Here is an 18,193-nt window from a genome sequence, read left to right as displayed (position 1 = left end):
AATGGCTAGCCTCCATTTATGGAGCTAGCCAATGGAAGTGAGAGGCGTGACAAAGGCACCATACTCTTCACAAACGTTTTCGCATGCGCGAACGCTGCTGTTCAGCGGACGCCAGGCGAAACCTAAAAATGGCCCTTTCCTAAGTTAACATTAAACCATGATTTTTACATTTTAAAGGTGGCATATAATATGGGGCCTGTGATTCTTGCATATTGTGCACAGTCCTGCTCTAGTTTTACTTACAGGTAGCTGCCCCTCTCCTAAATTGCTGCTTGACACCCAGTCCTACTTCCTACCTACTTTATTGTTCTCCATGATGTGGGCAAATGTATCATTTTGTTGCCCAGTTCACTTATACCCAGGTTCTGTTTACTGATTCAATGGTACAGTAGATACAAAATGGGCCATTTGATCACTATCGGAAATGGCATAAATTCAAACTCAATGTTGATTCAGGGAAAGTGTTTCCACCACAACTTATTATTCATTTATTGTAGGCATAATTACTATCAAGGCATATGATAACATTCTTTACAGTAATGAATTTGAATACCAATGTTTGAATACCACTCTGAAGCGCAGAACACCTGCAAAGTGGTATAAGATACCGCCACTCTGTACAGTGTACTAAAACAAACTACACTATGTAGAGTGTGCAGAGGCAGTAAGAAGATAATACTAACTCTCTTTTTGTAGTAGTGAAGGCGAGCATTTGGGCTTCTCAGAGGACAGTGTAAAGCATTTGTTGTACTTAGAGTCAATAAATGAGACACACATAAAAAGAAAATCAGAGGCCAATTTTATATAAAAACAACAAGGATTGTTTCTTTAAATAGGTTTTGAGAAGTAAGACTTCAAAGCGGAAATATACTTAGTACAGTTTCTACACTTGGATAAATACTTTGTATACTGGTGAAGATCCAAATAAATGCAGTGCAGTTCAAAGTATGCAGTACTTTCAGTATCTCTGCACTCAATATCGTCAGATAGTTACCATCGCACTCAACGGGGAGTGCAATGGAAGGGTACAGTTGAAATGGCGTTAATTCCGCTGGCAACCCGATTACTGTAGCAGTCGCCGACAGCAGGTCACTTTAAGCCAATGGATTTGGAACACCGTCAACCCAGCAGTCGCTTTTGCAGTTACTGGAGGGGGGTGTAGAGTCTTGGTAGTGGAGGTTCGCCAACTAAATTACCGTTGTGGTTACTGAAAGGAGGACTCCACCACGGAGTTTCAAATTACCACAGTACCTTGGAAGGTCAGAGGCGATCTTGGAAAGAAGGTTCATGGTCTTTGGGGGCCAAGGACTCTGGTACTTCAGGCAGTCGGGCTGGACCTGGGTCGGAGGTATCAGGGGTCGGTTTCAGGGATCACATGCAGCAGTCAAGCCACAGGTGTGATGCAAAGCAGACTACCCCGGAGTAGGCGGGTGTGCCAACGATGCCGCTGTAAGCAGTCGTCGCCACTGGCAAGAAGGTCCTAGCACCCAGGAGCGGGGCTGGTTCCAGAGTTGGTCGCTGTGCTGAGAGGATCCTTCCAGTTGATGGATGCGTGAAGGGGTGATTCCACCAGACTGGGGATCCAACAGCGGTACAAAAGGGGGTGGTGATGGACGGAGCATCTGAATCAATGAAACACTCACACCCAGTCAAAAGATCTGGGTTTGATCCATCACCGTTCTTTAGCCCACTCTGCCACCCCAGTTCAGACATTGCTATATGCAAATCAGTCTGACCCTGTGCCTCATGGGAACAGTCCAGCCCAACAGGCCTGGGAAGCTGCAAGGTTTATTTTCAGTGGTGGGTAGCATCGACACGGAGTGTGCTCGTCCTCGACCACAGTGTTTTTTTTTACCAGCGGACTAGAGCCTGTAGCCCAAAGGAAGGTTCTTGGCAATTTTCAGAAGGCTGGGGGGGGGGGGGGGGGGGGGGGGAGGGGAGGTTTCAGGAGAGACAGCAGATTGCAATTGTTAAGTCCTTGGCAGCATCAGACTTTGTGCTATTCTTCTGCGTCTGGTCTCAGTTCTTGAAACCCCGCTGTCTTCTTCTGTCATCTTCTTGTGTCCGTTGAATCTGAAGTCAGGTTCTCGGGGAGCCACCTAATTTAGGGGTGTTACTAGGGGAGGCCAGGTGGTAGTCAATGGGCTGTCTACCTGTAGGGTGTCTACATCTTTATGCTCACCCCATGTGGGGGGTGGGTATACCCTGACTGCTAATTGTCTACTAGCCCCATCCTCAAGATGGCAGACAGTGAAAAGTGGGGTCTACCTCGTCTGCCCCACCTGAGGGGAGATTACCTAATTTTCCCACTAGTCCTCCCGCCAAAATTGGAGCAGGATTGGGGGGACACCACCAGCTTCTAACAGCAGAGGAAGGGGCAGGGTTTAAATGAGACATGTCCTTTAAAGTTCCTTTTTCTGCAGAGGCAGATCCTGCAGGGGAGAAGATGTGTCCACCTCCGCCCAGGACAGCCATTGTTTCTGGGTCCAGAACCATGTCTGGTGATGGCAGGATGGCTAAAACTAGACAGACAACACCAGGATTTGGAAGGTTTCATGGGGTCCTCTGGCAGGCTCCCCTGTGTTTAGAAGAGGAATTACATTTTCCATTCAGGGCTGTACTGTCCCAAATGAACTAGGTTTAGTTCCTGAAGGCAAACTAGAAAGCAAAAATTTAACTTTTGGCTTTGTATTTATGGCCCAAATGAAAACAAGGAGGCTTTTTACTCAGACCTACTCCCTCGCTTTCAACTTCGCAGAGAAGCAGGTGCTCATGGGTGGAGACCTCACCGTCACACAGAACCCAGTTTTCGATCATTCAGTACCATTGACAGACAAGCTAATTCCCCAACCTTTTTGGTTCAGGGTTTACAAAATCTAGACTAGGTCGACATATGGCACCATTCCCACTCATAAGATAGGACTGTAACATTTTATTTAAATGCCCACAGATCTTCCTCCAGACCTCATTACTTATTCAATTTAGAACATACCAATACAACCTTTCAAATCAAATAAGATAGGTACCCAGATCCTTTGGCATCATGCCTCAGAATTGGTGATCTTTACTAACTCAGCATTCACTAAGTAAATGTTCATCACACATTAGAGAATGTACAAAACTTCGGTAACAATGTATCTTGCAGAGACGATTCTAGCCGCAGATTCCTTAACGTAGAATTATCCCCAGGCGTGAGACTGGATCCGGAAAACTTTTCTGCCACAGCATCCCTGCGCGCCGGGAGGACGGCACCACGTGACTCCGCCCTGACGTCGTCAATGTCCATGACGTCAGCGAAGATACATAAGTCCCACCCCGGCGCACCTACGTCCGTTTTCTTCTGAGAACTTTTCCCGCGCACAAGGCGGAGCCATCATAAACAAAACCGTGAGAATACTGGAACAGTGTGCGAAAACCCAGCTAAATAGAAACGCATGGTGAGGAACAGCAACATCCAGAATAGTGCCAGGTACTACAGCAACAAGTCACGGAATGAAATAACAGAGCGCAGCTACTAAAAGCAAGCCTGCAGACGAATACAACAGCCTCCTCGAGGGCAGGAAGCATATGGAGAATGCGCAACAGATGAAGAAGTCTGCAACCACCGCCCAGAAAAAAGTAGGGTTCCAGGGCCAGAACGACAATTTAGCCCTAGACAACACCAGCATGAAGAATCTCCTAAAAAGAACTGAGGGTCGGGATACAGTAAAGGGGCCTCAACCCCAAGGACTGCGAAAGTCAGAAGTGCAAGCCACACAAGGAAGCAGAGCACGAGCGAACCCCACATTGGAGACCAAGGTGCAGGGGAGCAGAAGCAAGCACGAATTCACCACTCAATCACCAGAAAGGAAGGAATGGAGCAACAACAAGGCAAGCATCCCTCTAGGAAGGGAGTAAGAAAAGGGCACTCGCAGAGGACAGCCGCCCTGAGGCAGGTGAGTGCAGAATGACCAAGAAGGGCCCTCACAAAAACGGGGAGGAAGGGCGGGTCGTGAAGGAATCTGCGGCTAGAATCGGCTCTACCAGATACATTGTTACCGAATGTAAGTAATTGTACATCAGATAGACTAATAGCCACCGATTTCTTAACGTAGAATAGATACCCTAGCCATACCCAAAGGGGAGGAGGGTCTGAGAGAGGGCCCCCTCAGCCCGGTAGAATACAGGGCCCCACAGGGGTTGAGTTATAAGGACAGGGAGAAGCACAGTCCCCCTCCAGGCAGAAGAGGACCTCACCAGCTCAAAAGAACACAGAGCCCCACAGGGGATGTGTTAAGGAGAGGAGATGAGAGGGGCGGCCCAACACCCACCAAGCAAAGAAGCAAGACAAGACGAAGGAAGAACAGTACACCCCAAGCCCTGTCATGGTACCAGGAACTCCCGCCAGAAGCCCAGAGGAATAGACAACGGCAGAGGAATGCCGAAGAAGAATCACCCCAAGACTCTAAGGAGAAGAGGCAGAACGGAGGCAAAGCCCTCCACTGGAACACACACGCAGTGAAAGGGACAGCTGAAACTGACACAGCCTGAAGTTAATGAGCAAGGCAGGAATGACACATCAGGCAACAAAGCAGACGTGGGAAGAAAGGCGTAGTCTTGAAAAGCCCCAGCGAAAACAAAGGTAGAAGCACAAGGACCCACGTCAAGGTCCCCGGTCGAAGACCAGCAGAGCAAGCGGCGCAGCTGACCGTAGGCAAGCGCCCGAGCTGAGGGCCAGACCACATCAAGCTCCAAACAAGGGCAAGGGCCAGTGAAATCTCGAAGAACCCCAAGAAGGGGACTGTTTCAGACAGAAACCCACCCACTAAAAAAGAAAAAGAAAAGTGGGACCAGCCGGAAGATAAGAGGAGGAACAAGTCGGATGGACCCATCCGTCAACACAGGAAATTATTCCCCCTGGAACACTAAACCGAGGACCAGGCCGAAACGGTGGACAGGAGGGGGAAACACCGCAGCAGAACGCCGAAGATGGCATACCAAGCCAGTCAGTCTATACCTAGAAAGACAGAACTGAAGCAGCGCCAGCTACGCCCAGGTAATGATCAAGAACCACACCAGGAAAGGCAAGAACCCACGAAGGAGAGTCCACACCCTCCCAGCGAAGGACATAGCTATGCAATAGCTATAAGTACCACAAATGGGGTATGACACGTCCCAAGAAAATTATGGGAACCACTCTTAGGGAAGAAATCCCGCATCAGAGAACAAAACTATAAACCCGCGGCAGAAACCACAGAAGGCTTAGTAAGCAGCCAAAAAGTATATTCTTGCCAAAAAGGGGTGGGGGAGGCTGAACCAGCAGCCAACTGAAAAAGGGGGCCAACCAAGGGACCCCAAGGGCACAGCAACCCACACAGAAAGTGTAACGGTCCCTCCAACCCCGGATTCCAGGAGCAAGTGGGATAACACCTCTCACCAAGACCCGGAGGATCAACAAACCAACCTACTGAGGAGGAGGCGGAGGCGGAGGCGGAGGAGGAGGAGGAGGAGGACCGAGGCCCGCAAGAAGATGCTGAATGGCGGAGTCTTCATGAGTATTAAACAGAAGGACCCCGTCAAAGGGCAGATCAACCAGACGCTCTCTAATATTTTTGGGAAAAACAGCATCACATAGCCAAGCATGGTGACGGAGAGCCACAGAGGTGGCCATAGTATGGCCGAGAGCATTGGCAACATCCAAGGCTGCATGAAGAATAAACGCGGCCAACTTCCTACCATCCAACACATGGCCCCGCAGATCAGCACGAGCACCCTCATGGGAGACATGAGAAAGAAGGGACAACAGGCTGGAAGTAGCCCTGGTCAATATGCACAAAGTGTTAAACACCCGCATGACAGCGCTGGAAGAAGCAAAGACATTACGCCCCCATGAATCCAACCACCGAGCCTCCAGAGATGGAGGAAACAACACCAGAGGCAAACACAGAAAGGCATTCCGCAGAAGAGAGCCTTGAGTAGAAGGGTGGAAGGAAAGACAGACAGGGTCATGCGGAGCGGGACGATGACGATTCATGAGTGCCTGAGGCACTGGATCGTCCGTGGCAGGATGTCCCCATAAGAGAATTGTGGAGTGACGCTTCAAAAGGAAGGAACAACTCCCGTACACCAGAGCCCTGGTGGAGAACTTCCAAAAGGTTGTCTGTGGGAAACGGAGTGACAGGTTCACCCATCCGCAGAATACCAGCGGCTGTGGAAATAGCCCATACAAAGGCAACACCGGCCTCAGTAGGGCGCAGCGGAGGAGAAAGCAATTCCTCCGTGGGTGACGATTGCAGACTGAGCCGTTCATCCCCAAGTCCAGGGGGGTCAGTCAGCCCCGGAATAGTGGAGGATCCAAAGATGAATGGGGAACACAAGGGGCCTCAGGGGAAGGTGGAGAGGCCGGTGGAAAAGCCAGCCGCGAGCCACAGAAAGAAGGGTTCGAGGATTTAGGAAGTGGGAACGGCGATGAGCCTTTCCTGGAAGATACGGCGCCTTGTCTCCGGGGAGGAACACAGCAGCAGATGACAGACCTCTGGAGAAGAAGGGACCTCAGGAGATGAATCAAGAACCTGACTCCGGGGCGGCTCCGTGGAGTCTGCACCGGCGCCTGATCGACGTTACTCGGCGCCGGAGTGGGCACTTGTGACGCCGGCTCGACTTTTGCCACCACGTGCTCTCCAGGAGAATGGAGCGGGGTCAACGCCAAAACGGCAAAGGAGCGGCGCCGACTCGGCCTCAGACGGAGCAGCCACCTGCGTCGAGGACCGAGAGGGACTCGGGAAAGCGCCCCAGGTCCCGGCCTCCACCGGAGCAAGGGAGGAAGGCTCCCGGTGCCGAAATGGTGCCGGCTCGACCTCTGGCGAGGCAGCCGCAGCGATCTCCTGCGATGCCACAGGGAGCCCCGTCGGGATGTGCGGCATGGGCGGGACGCCAGGCGTCGAAGAGGGGAGCCCCGAAGGACCGCACCTCGACGACACCACCCTCTAAGACTTGAAGCCGAAACATTCGGCGCCGGAGCCGCCGGCGACCCGCGTAAGGCAAGGGATCTACCGACGTTTCAGGAGGTGGAGGAAGGGCCAGAGAAACCTGCAGAGCCGCAGCGTAGGCTGTCATTTTGGCCCTAGTTGCCCCTGCGACGGGAAACTGCGGGTAAGGTGGCAACAAGCAGGGGCACATTTCCTGAGGGGTGTTGGCGCCCACCGCGGAAAAAGGACAGGGCCTCGGAGACAAACTGAAGGACCTACCAGCCGGTGAGCCGTGGCGAGAGATGATGTCGCAGACGAAACCGGTGGCTCCTTGCTTCCGAGGTAGGGGATGGACGCTGAGATGACCCAGACCTGAACAAGCGCACTGACAGCAACTTCATCTGGCGCTCCCGCCGTGATTTATCTTAAGGTGCTGGCAGGCGTCGCACTCCTCCCAGTTGTGGTGCTCCCCTAGGCACTACATGAAAATTGGATGATGGTCCGTCGCCTACATGGGACGTGCACAGGAGGTACACGTCTTGAAGCCAGAAGGCATTCGCACACTGTTTCACTAACGCCAAAGCGTGAAAAAGAAGAGAAGGCCTGAAAACAGGCCAGGACACAATCCGGATCCACGTTGCAGGCGGACAAGAAAAAAAAAACTGACGTAGGCGTGCCGGGTTGGACTTATGTATTCTCGCTGAAGTCACAGACGAGGACGACGTCAGGGCGGAGTCACGTGGTGCCATCGCCCTAGCACGCAGGGATGCTGTGGCAGAAAACTTTTCCGGATCCAGTCTCACGCCTAGGGATAATTCTACGTTAAGAAATCTGCATCTAGTAGTCTCTATCACATACCCTTTTTTGATTCAGTACTTTGCCTATTAATCAGAGAGGCTATTGAACACTACTTTCACGAAAACACAGACCAAGAAGTTACTTGGGACACAATCTGGGATGGATCCAAGACATTTTTAAGAGGGAACTTATATTACACACTGCCACTCCCCCCCCCCCCCCAACCCTCCCCCCCCCCAACTAAATAAGGCAAAAAAAAAAAAGCACTTGATTTGGAACATAGAATATACTAACTGATGAAAAAACATGAGTAAACTTTATATATATATATATATATATATATATATATATATATTATATATATATGATATAGATATATAAAAATATATAAAGATTCTCATACTAAAGTCGAAGAAGGACCCTGCTAGCTATGGCTCATATCAATCATCCCATTGCCTTTTTTAAGACAAATGTAAGCAAAGGTCCTTCTTAAAAGACAGGAGGATGTTTGGCCTACCTTAATACATATTCCGCATTCGCAATCAAACAGCATTTGTAAAGCGCAACACCATCACCCCAAGGGGTACCTAGGTGCTGTGTTTCCGTCAAATAGCAAAGTATTGAGTCTCTTCCTGAAGACCACCAGCAAGGAGGCTGTACGGAGCTAAAGTGGAAGGTCCTTCCAGGTCTTGGCAGCGATGTAGGAGAAGGAGCAGCTACTGCTGCGTCGGATGCTGTGGGTGTGTACGAGGGAGAGTGAAGAGGAGAGCAGGTGTCTAGCAGGTTGGTGGAATTTCAGTCGATGGTTGATGTAGGCAGATCCTCGGTTTATCAGGCATAGTAAGGCCATCGATAATGTCTGTTTGGCTTTAAACTTAGCAGACATTGTAACCAATTTAAAGACACAAATGCTCCTTCGCTTGCTTGACAAGGAGAAGGCATTTTTTTGGGCCAACTAGAATGATTTTAAGAAAAACATTGAGTAAATCTGGTTTGGGCCTTACTATCAAAACTTACATTTTAGCTAACTTCTGTAAGCCTTGCGCACGACTACAAGACAAGGGTGTCCACTTTTTATATCTCTTTTTTCTCCTGACATGGAACCCCGAGTACAAAAGATCAATAGTAACTGTTGAAATGGAAGCATTGGTTAAGGGTGATGATAACCCACGTCAAATAGTGATCACAATCCTTGTCAGGGTGAACCATTAAAGTCACTATAACAAACCTGCACTTAACCCTCGGGCAGCTTGGCACAACGCGCTCAGGCTTAACTTAAGGGTAATGTGTAAAGTGTTTATTTAGTGCTTATACAGTAATAAAGTGAAAGCACAACACAGAAAAAACTCCAACCAATTGTCAAAGATAGAGTAAATTTCAATAAATAAAATGACAACTAAACAATTGGTAGAACCGTACATATGAGTTTTTAAAGTATGATTTAGAAATAGTACTAAAAACAAAAAAAACGTTATCTGGTCAAGCTCGACTGGTACAAAGCCAAATTAAGGCTGAATCCGATCAGATAAAGGGACCATGTGCGACTGAGTATACGTTTTTATAGCATAAAAGTGGTCGTCGACCAGTTGTAAGTGGGGCAGGCTGCAAGCTGAATCAGACGCGGAGCTCACTATCAGTGAGTTGCAAAAGATGGGGTACTGGTAGCGATTACACGCAACTGCAGTCATGGTCTAGGGGGAAAGTTGGGAAGAACTCTCTAAGTAAAAATAACAAATGATGGACGACTGGGCATACCCTTCCCACTTAAGGCAACAAAAGCAAAAAGAGCAAATGATGGAAGGAATGCTAGACAAATCAAACATTCACCTCAGTCACAGATCTTGGTTTAATCCATCGTTTTTTTGCTAACCACACCACCCAAGGGTATGATCAGATATGGGTCCCTTGCTCACTGTGCCACTAGATTCAAGCTAGCCTGGCTGAGGAGGTATGATACCCGAAACCGGTCCCAGATGCTTGTTTCCGGTCCAGGGAGGACTCAGCCTTGCAGTTCGGGCTGTACTGTTCCCATGAGGAGTAGGGTAAGACTGATTTGCATTTGGCTGGGCCCAAACTGAGGTGGCATAGTGAGCAAAAGAACAAGAGATTAAACCCATATGTCTTGACTGAGGGTGAGTGGTTGAAAAGTTTCAGCACTCCATCCATCATCTTGTTGTGTTTACTAAAAACTCTTTAAGTCCAGATCTTGTAGTCTAGGAACAGAGGGAGGAGTACAGTAACAGCAGCCGAGGGTCCAGGACCTGAGGGGCACCACTTCATGGTTTAGATTCACTCGATTAGAGGCCAGCAGCAGGGTCCAGTGTAGGTCCAGTTGTAACTGGTCCGCTATGCAGTTGCAGGAGAGGTCTCTGGATGCTTTTTGTGTCCCTGTAGCTCAAACAGGGTGTGAGCCAACTAACCCGTGGAGTCACTTAAAAATGCATATACAGGTTGAAAGGAATAACCCAGAGACATGCTTTACAGTGCTACTTTACTGGGTGGCACGATGAGTGCTGCGTGCAATCGTAACGTTAAAAAACAACCAATAGGTTAATCTTATAACATATTCTACGGATTTATAAGTAACTTAAATGTGCCAATTCGGTGTATGCAAGTTTTAGGTGTGAAAAAAAAAAAAAGAACATAAGCACTTTTCGCACTTTACCCATGCCAACCAGTGGTAGAGTCCTAGGACCAAGAAAAATGGGTTCAGTTAAAGCAGTACAAACTTCCAACAGCAACTCTCATTCACGGTCCAAACAAATACAAATTGGCGCTGATGTTTGATGATGCCGATTCTTTATCACGCAAACCAACTACTCGATTTCCAATTTAGTTCGAGACCTTAATGACTCTGCTTAAGCCTCTGGTAACCTGATCAGATGTACCAAAGCTACAGACCATACTATCTACACTTGTTGCTATAATTGATACCTAGGGGAGGAATAATTTCACCATCTCAGCAAACTCCTTATAATACTCAGGGATTCACATAACGGCTTCTTCCAAGCAGCTTAATGATGCCAAAATACCCCAGAATTGACGTTCTCTTTAAAGACATTTAACACTGGAGAATAAGGTGTATCTTTTGGTTTGGCGGAATAGCTACAAAAGAAATGAATTTTTTATCCAAACACTTACATGTCTCTCAGACGTTGCCACTTCTATTCACGCCTATTGCTCTAAATCACATCTAGGATAAACTACTGGTACTGAACGAAAAACTTTGTATGAATCCATATATGATGGAGGTCTTTCAATCCCTCATCTAGAAACTTATATCCAAGGTACATATTTAAAACCATTTCAGATTGGATCCATCTGGGTAAACAGAAACTAGGAGTCAAGACAGAGTAGACTACCATGGAAATACTTGCACATGTTTTACCACAACTTCCACCTTTAACACATAGTATGATACAGCTGTTATACACTACAAATAAAACTAGGAGATACTGGACAAGGTGGTAAGATGTTGACCGGGTCACTACATCTCATTCCCCTTTGGCCCATATGGTGAATAATCTTGACTTTCTCCCAATCTATCAAAGAGAACGTTTTACTGCCCCATTAGCAACACTGGGCGATCTATAAGATGAGGGGCACAATAGATCTATGGCAAGATTATTCTAACATTTCCATCTAACCAGTGTGGATAAGTAAAAATATAAGCAATTAAGCAACTGAAAGCAGCTCTACGATCGTTAAATACTATTTAGACTTTCCTATCCAGGGATTCCACAAGAAGGGGTTTAGCAATTGTCAGAACCCCTTTCAGTGGGCCATAGGGCAAGCAAGAGTTACTGGGCCCACCTGTGCTGGCCGAAGCCTTTTACTCCCGATGTCCAGGGGCTTGACATACTATGAATCATGCTCAACTGGGCCAAGCCCCCCTTTTGTACTTGTCTCTCAGGCGGCGTCTGGCGAGCAGTCAAGGCTCCTTCGGGGGAAGCATGGATACTGGTCAGTAAATATGACTCATAACAACGTGCAAGTGTGCTAACAATAAATCAATGTCCTGTCAAATACTTCTTTTTACATAAAAAGAAGTAATTCAATTCTAATTCTACACATGCAAATGCAAAGGTAAACAACATCCAAAAGCAATAACACAATTCCTCCCGAGGTTGGGGCCCTAGTAGTTGTCATACCACTTCCTGTCCCACTATCTTTAGTGCAACGGGTTCAATGCTATTCCTCATTCCTGGCTGGACAAATTCAGGGAATTTTAGCTATTAGGGGTATTCAAGAGTTCACCCCTCTGACTGCTCTCGGAAGTTCAGTCACAAGAGTCAACAGTGTCACAGTACCAATCAAAGTAATTCCCTCTGGGCCCCAAAAGCCCAATTAATGGCTTACCCGCTCCAACGCTATGGAACCCCTCGACGGCACAGCAAAGTCCAGCTCCAGATCAGCAAAGGCGGGCTGCGCACAGTCACCCACTGCACCACCCAGCAGACACAGGCTCTCTCCTTCGAGCCACACTATCGGCTGATTCTAGCGATGGGGTTGTTCCCGTTCCGGTGATTGCACGGTAAGTCACAGTTTGTTTGCAGGTGGGGGGAGGTTGATCTCCATGCTCCGACTGGGCTATGGTGAAGTCCTTTGATCCCTCTGGCTTACTTTGGTGCAGTTTGCATTAAGCAGGCTGGACAAGCCTTTGTCACAACAGCAGTTCTCAGTCTCAGATCCCAAACCCTTGGCCTTAGTGTCTCCGGCGGCACTTTCTGGTGTACAGGGTCATCGCCGCGGCACTCACAAGTCTGGCCACATTGGCCTGGCACTGATCTTCACAGTGGCCTCCTCTCTAGCACACTGGGTCAAACACCATGAGGGTGAGCAGGCCCGGCGCCTTTCACACAATCCTTGCTCCTTTGTTCAGTCCACTGCGGTCCCTACTGGCACATGTGGTGGATTGATCCGGAGACCCCCATGGACTGCTGCCCAAACGGTGTACGAGTGGATTCCTAACACCTCGCACAGGGAGTCCTCACAATAGTGCTCCCTCCTGGACCTTGCTCCTTCCAACGCCCACCTCTTTTTCACAGGGCACACTGATTTTGGCAAGCAGGCAGACACTGGTACTCCAGACTAGGTGGCCTTCGTTTTCCTGGGTTATGTCCCCTTACCCTGAAGAGAGACTAGCAGGCCTGGGACCCCAGTCCTAGTAGAAGTCTGGTAGAGATTACCCTTCTCACACAGCCCATCGGACTGCTCAGCAGATGACAACGTTTGGGCTCTCAAACTACCCTACACAACATGTAACTAGCTTCTGAGTTTTTGAAGTTTTAACGTTGCAGTTCTGCTTCTTTGAAATGAACATCATTCCCCTTTCTTCTTCCTCCTGAGAAATGTCTATCACTCTGAAGGTCCTCTATTTAATGTACCAGTGCAGGCTCACTTGCATTGAATGTACATCCACAACACACTTACTGACAGCACGATTATCCTCGTGTATTATGTCACTGCAAGCATAACTACATGAAGCAAATGCATTCAGTCTGGGCACACTGTTCAGTACTGCAGCCTTTCTGTATTGTACTGGGGTGTTATTTTAAAAACACACACAATCAACCAATTGTGTAGTGTATTTCTTGCGAGCACACATGCAATCAGCACGTTTCGTTCATGCATGCCCTTCCACATCTACCCGACGTAAGCCAGGTGCAAGTTAAGCCCACATCATCTGAATTATTTTTAAAAGGGGAATGAGCCTCACTCCAGTGACGCAGGGTAAAAAGGTTCTGCTTACTTCTACTGATCACTACATGGTATGCTGCCGCCACGAGGCATGTGCTGTGTAACTCTGGTGTAAGCGTGATCTCTCCACCACTATGTGTCTAGGTGGACATTTGAGAGATCTGAATCACACCTGCAACTCTATCAATTTACAACAACTGATAATACAACCAACACACCAAGGGGGACATATATTGGACCTTGTATACGCCAATGCAGAAGAAATGAAAATTGTTGATATTCTGCCCCAAAGCTGGACGGATCATTATCTGATCCACTTCCATATCACACTGAATAAAACTAGGGATATTAATAAACATCCAGCGTTACGTCGGATAGGCAGGGAGTGGTCAAAACTTGAGGAAAATGATAAACTAGCAACTCTTCTGGAAAAAAATCTATTTGCTCCAACCAGCTCAGTGGAGGATAATTATTCTGCACTTAGCAAACATATAATCTCCTCCCTTGACTCAATAGGTCCACAAAGGATGCTTAAAGTCCGGAAAAAAGCTTAAGCCCTTTGGTACACTGATGAATTGAAGCTATTACGAGTGGCATGCAGGAAAGTGGAAAGAAAATGGAGGGAAAATTACTTGGTCCTAGATAAGGAGTTAAGATATATACAAACAAAGTATAAGGAGGCCATCTTAAAGACAAATGCTGACTTTTATGCGTAATCCATCTTAGGGGCCCCAAATAGCGCTAAGACCCTCTTCACCATTTTGAAGAGCTTGTCAAATCCTACCTGTATGATTAATAGGGTGGTCAATTCGCAATCACTCGGCGACGAGATTGCATCTTACTTTAATGAAAAAATCCTAAAAATAGTTGGTGAGCTTCAAGCTAATACGATCATGAATACAGATAATTCCCCTCTATACAAGGAAGGTCAACAGCGGGCAAGTAGTAGCCTGGAAAACTTCGAAATCGTTACGGAAGATGCTTTTCACCTTTTGGCCCATGGTGTTTCTTCCGTATCCACTCTTGATCCCCTTCCACACAGGTTTTGGAAAACTCTAGGTCAAGGTACCTTTCCTAGGCTAAATCAGATTTGCAACCAGTCTCTGGAGTTAGGAGAAGTTCCAGATGCTTGGAAGCAAGCTGTGGTGACACCACTACTTAAAAAACCCACGCTAGATCCCTTGCTTCCAGCATCTTCCAGAAAACTTTAGACCCATCTCGCTTCTCCCTTATCCCATCAAAATCATTGAGAAAGCTGTCAGTAAAACTCTTTCACAATATCTAGAGACTAACTCTCTGTTGGATGAGGATCAATTAGGTTTCCGCCCCCGTCATGGAACCGAATCAGCATTGGTCACCGTGATGGATAATTCACGAATGCGTGCTGACAACGGTAGTGACACCATTTTGGTGCTACTCGATATGTCAGCCGCCTTCGATACGGTGAGCCATGTGGTACTGCTGGAACGTTTAAATAAGATCGGGGTGAAAGGACTGGCACTTAAGTGGTTCCAGTCCTATTTAACAGGCAGACAGCAAATGGTAACACTGGCACCATTGACATCAGCGAAAACATTAGTACACCATGGAGTCCCTCAGGGATCTTCAATAAGTCCCATTCTTTTTAATATTTACTTGCAGCCTCTTTTCCCTCTGATTAAATCCTTCGGAATTGACCTAGCCAACTATGCCGACGATACCCAACTGATATTCTCTTTGGAAGGAAAACAGGCAATCTCCCTGGATACCTTTCAGGAGTGTATGGGTCGGACAGCTGAGTGGCTGAGAAGTAATTCACTTCAACTAAACGGAGGTAAATCAGAAGTGATATACTGTCTGAGTGCTAAAATTCCTAGGGAAAATCTAAACAACTTTAGACTTACCCCAACCAATGAACCTCTGATTTCAACAAATACCGTGCGAAATCTCGGAGTACTGATAGATAACAACCTCCAGATGGAGTCCCAGGTAAACAAAACAACTAGTACCTGTATATTATTACTTCGGATGCTGCGACAAGTTCTTCCACTGCTTCCTATCGAATCACGTTCTTCTGTGGTAAGCAGTATAATATCCAGCAGGCTGGACTACTGCAACTCTCTGTATTTAGGTGCCCCCCAATACATCATTCAGAGACTGCAAAGGATTCAATCAATGGCTACAAAACTGGCACTTAATAGACAACGCAGATCCTCATCCTCCCTAGCATTAAGGGGTCTCCATTGGCTCCCCATTCAGGAAAGGATCCACTTTAAATCTTTGTGCATGATATATAAGGCACTACATAAGTTAGGCCCAGTCCCATTGCAAAAGAAATTCAATTGGTATGCGCCTGTCAGGCAACTCAGGTCATCCAACACAGGCCTGATTAAAATCATTGGATCCAATCGCACCAGGCTAGGAGACAGAGCCTTTAGTGTGGCTGCCGCCCATCTCAGGGATTGAGAACGCTCATTCCAAAGGCAGGTCAATTCACTGATGCTGTTCAAAAGAAGCCTGAAAACATGGCTCTTCCCTAAGATCTGAGTTTATCTCCTGTTATATGCAACCTTTCTGCGGAGTGAGAGCTTCTTTTATTCAATCTCTGAGCGCCTAGATACCCGTAGGGTGATAGCTGCGCTATACAAGAACCCAACTCAACTCAACTCAACTACGAAGGCAGCACTTTGGGTGTCCCCCACGGTCCAACAGCACCGCAATCCGTGAGGTAGGCCTAGGTCATGGTGCACATGCATTATCCGTGTTCGCCTATGACAATAAAATCAGCATTAGGGATCCAGACAACAGTACAGTTGGTCACTCAAGACAGGGGTACCCGTCTCTTACAATGCAGAGGACTATTCCGTCCCAACAGCAATGTTATACAAATTGCTAGGCAGCCTACATCTAACTCCGAAGTCTACATGGGAGGACAGCAGGTGTAACATTTGGACAGGTTTAGTTAAAACCTTGATTTGCACACAACGCAAAGAAAATAGTTGCAAAATAATCCTTTGGTGGTACTTAAATACAGCCCACCTTCCTGCAATGTTTGGGTCGTCAGACAGTTGCTGGAGAAACTGGAAGAAAAATAGAACTGTGGGGCATTTCTGGTGGCCATGTATGCTCGTTCAGTAATTCTGGAGAGATTTTATATCAAATGAAAATAATAACAGCTGCTGATTTGCCCATGAATCCTCTCTCTTACTGGGAGATTTGGGAGAGGATTTAGACTACTCCTTAACTACTCTTACCGGCAAACTTATAACTCACTTTCTTCTGGCTGCATGTTGGACAATAGCACATTAATGGAAACAAAGACATCAGGGCTATCACGATAGAAGAAATTAAAAGGTTTGAATGTTGGGCTACCTATTATGAAGAACATTATCCTGCCATGTATTAGCTAAGGAAGGAGGTTCATTCCACAGTCATTTAAACCTGATGGAAAAACTAAAGAACCTACATCTTTCCAACATTGATTTTGTAGGGCTATTCCTAGATTACCAACAGAAATAGAAGTCAGAGTTATCTTTTCTTAAGATCAAAATGGAGACTAGGAACAGGCTGAGTAGGTGTTAAGTGGAAGTGTTAAGCGTCCAGTGTTTTCCAATTACCTGCACATACAGCAAACGGTCAAGTCGCTCCTGGTCGAGCAGGAGCTTCTCCTCACGACGGCGGGCATTCAACTCCTGCAGCCGTCGAAGCTGCTGTTGCCGCCGCTCTTGCTTCTCCTCTGCAGTAACTGCACTGCCAAGAAACTTTGTGGAAAAAGGCAGTTGCATTTTGTGCACATTGCTTTCGTAATACTCGGGTGATCGCCACTTCTGGAGCTCTGAAATGAATGATTGCAATCAGTGAAGATAAAAGAACTTGAAAGTGCAGCAAGCCTTGAACAAGCACCTGGTTCTTCAATAACACATTTATATCAAATGTACTCAACAATAGTAAAACTGTACTAACTTGCAAAACATTTGACCACAGCCCCAATTGGGTCACAATTATTCAAAAACCTATAAAACCTCGCACATTACACCTTGTATTCTTACCCTGGCCACTCTATAAACCAGCACTCTACCAATTATACATACAAAACACAGTAGCCTTGGGTCTCATCAAAGCGTAAGCTACTATACAAATCTACAAAACAATGAAGACACAATAATATTACTGTTGTACTGGTTTCAAATGCACAGGCTGGTTTCCGCCGCCAGAAGGAAATGCTACTTACCTGTAATCTTATTTAGCCATCATAGATACTGAAGTCATAAATCATGGAACATTTTTGCCCATGTGCAAGTTTCTGAAACTTCTTATAAACTTGATAAATTGGCAATGCATAATATAAAATACATTAGGCTGAAAAAAGATAATGCAGTCCAGGGACTCAAGCAGTCGCTGTGTCTTATAATACCCAGCATGGTCTGTTAGCCTGTTCTGGTTTATGCAGGAGACCTATCACACTATCCTCATATTTCTTCTTGTTTTAAAGAGATGAGGACAAAATGTTTCTGAATTCAAAGAAAATGTCAGTGAGTGAGAAACAAAATGACAGTAAACAATTCATTTTTCTGGCATGTAATCAGCATTTGGATTTGCTGCCTGAACTGAGAATCACATTAGATCATTCCCAGATGTGGTGACCCTAAGTCCCAATTCTATGAATACCTACAATTGAGGCATGCACCTAGGACATTTTTACCAATCCTGCAAGTCCTCCCCAAACTCAGCCCAATTAGGAACCACACTCTTTTTACAAACCAGAAGGG

The 18,193-nt window shown here is 46.8% G+C and overlaps 1 protein-coding gene across 1 annotated transcript in view; it reads right to left on the bottom strand.

Annotated features, from left to right (window-relative positions):
* The window catches only part of ACTR5 (actin related protein 5), a 138,065-nt gene that overhangs the window by 94,837 nt on the left and 25,035 nt on the right, over positions 1-18,193 (bottom strand). Inside the window, exon 4 of the mRNA XM_086932264.1 lies at positions 17,042-17,259. Within this exon, the coding sequence (XP_086788390.1) occupies positions 17,042-17,259 (218 nt within the window). The remainder of the gene's footprint in view (positions 1-17,041; positions 17,260-18,193) is intronic.

The sequence above is a fragment of the Lissotriton vulgaris genome, chromosome 7, assembly GCF_964263255.1.
Source record: "Lissotriton vulgaris chromosome 7, aLisVul1.2, whole genome shotgun sequence".
NCBI classification, from domain to species: Eukaryota; Metazoa; Chordata; class Amphibia; order Caudata; family Salamandridae; genus Lissotriton; species Lissotriton vulgaris.
The sequence above is the reverse complement of the archived record's forward strand: the minus strand, read 5'-3'. Positions and strand labels throughout refer to the sequence as shown.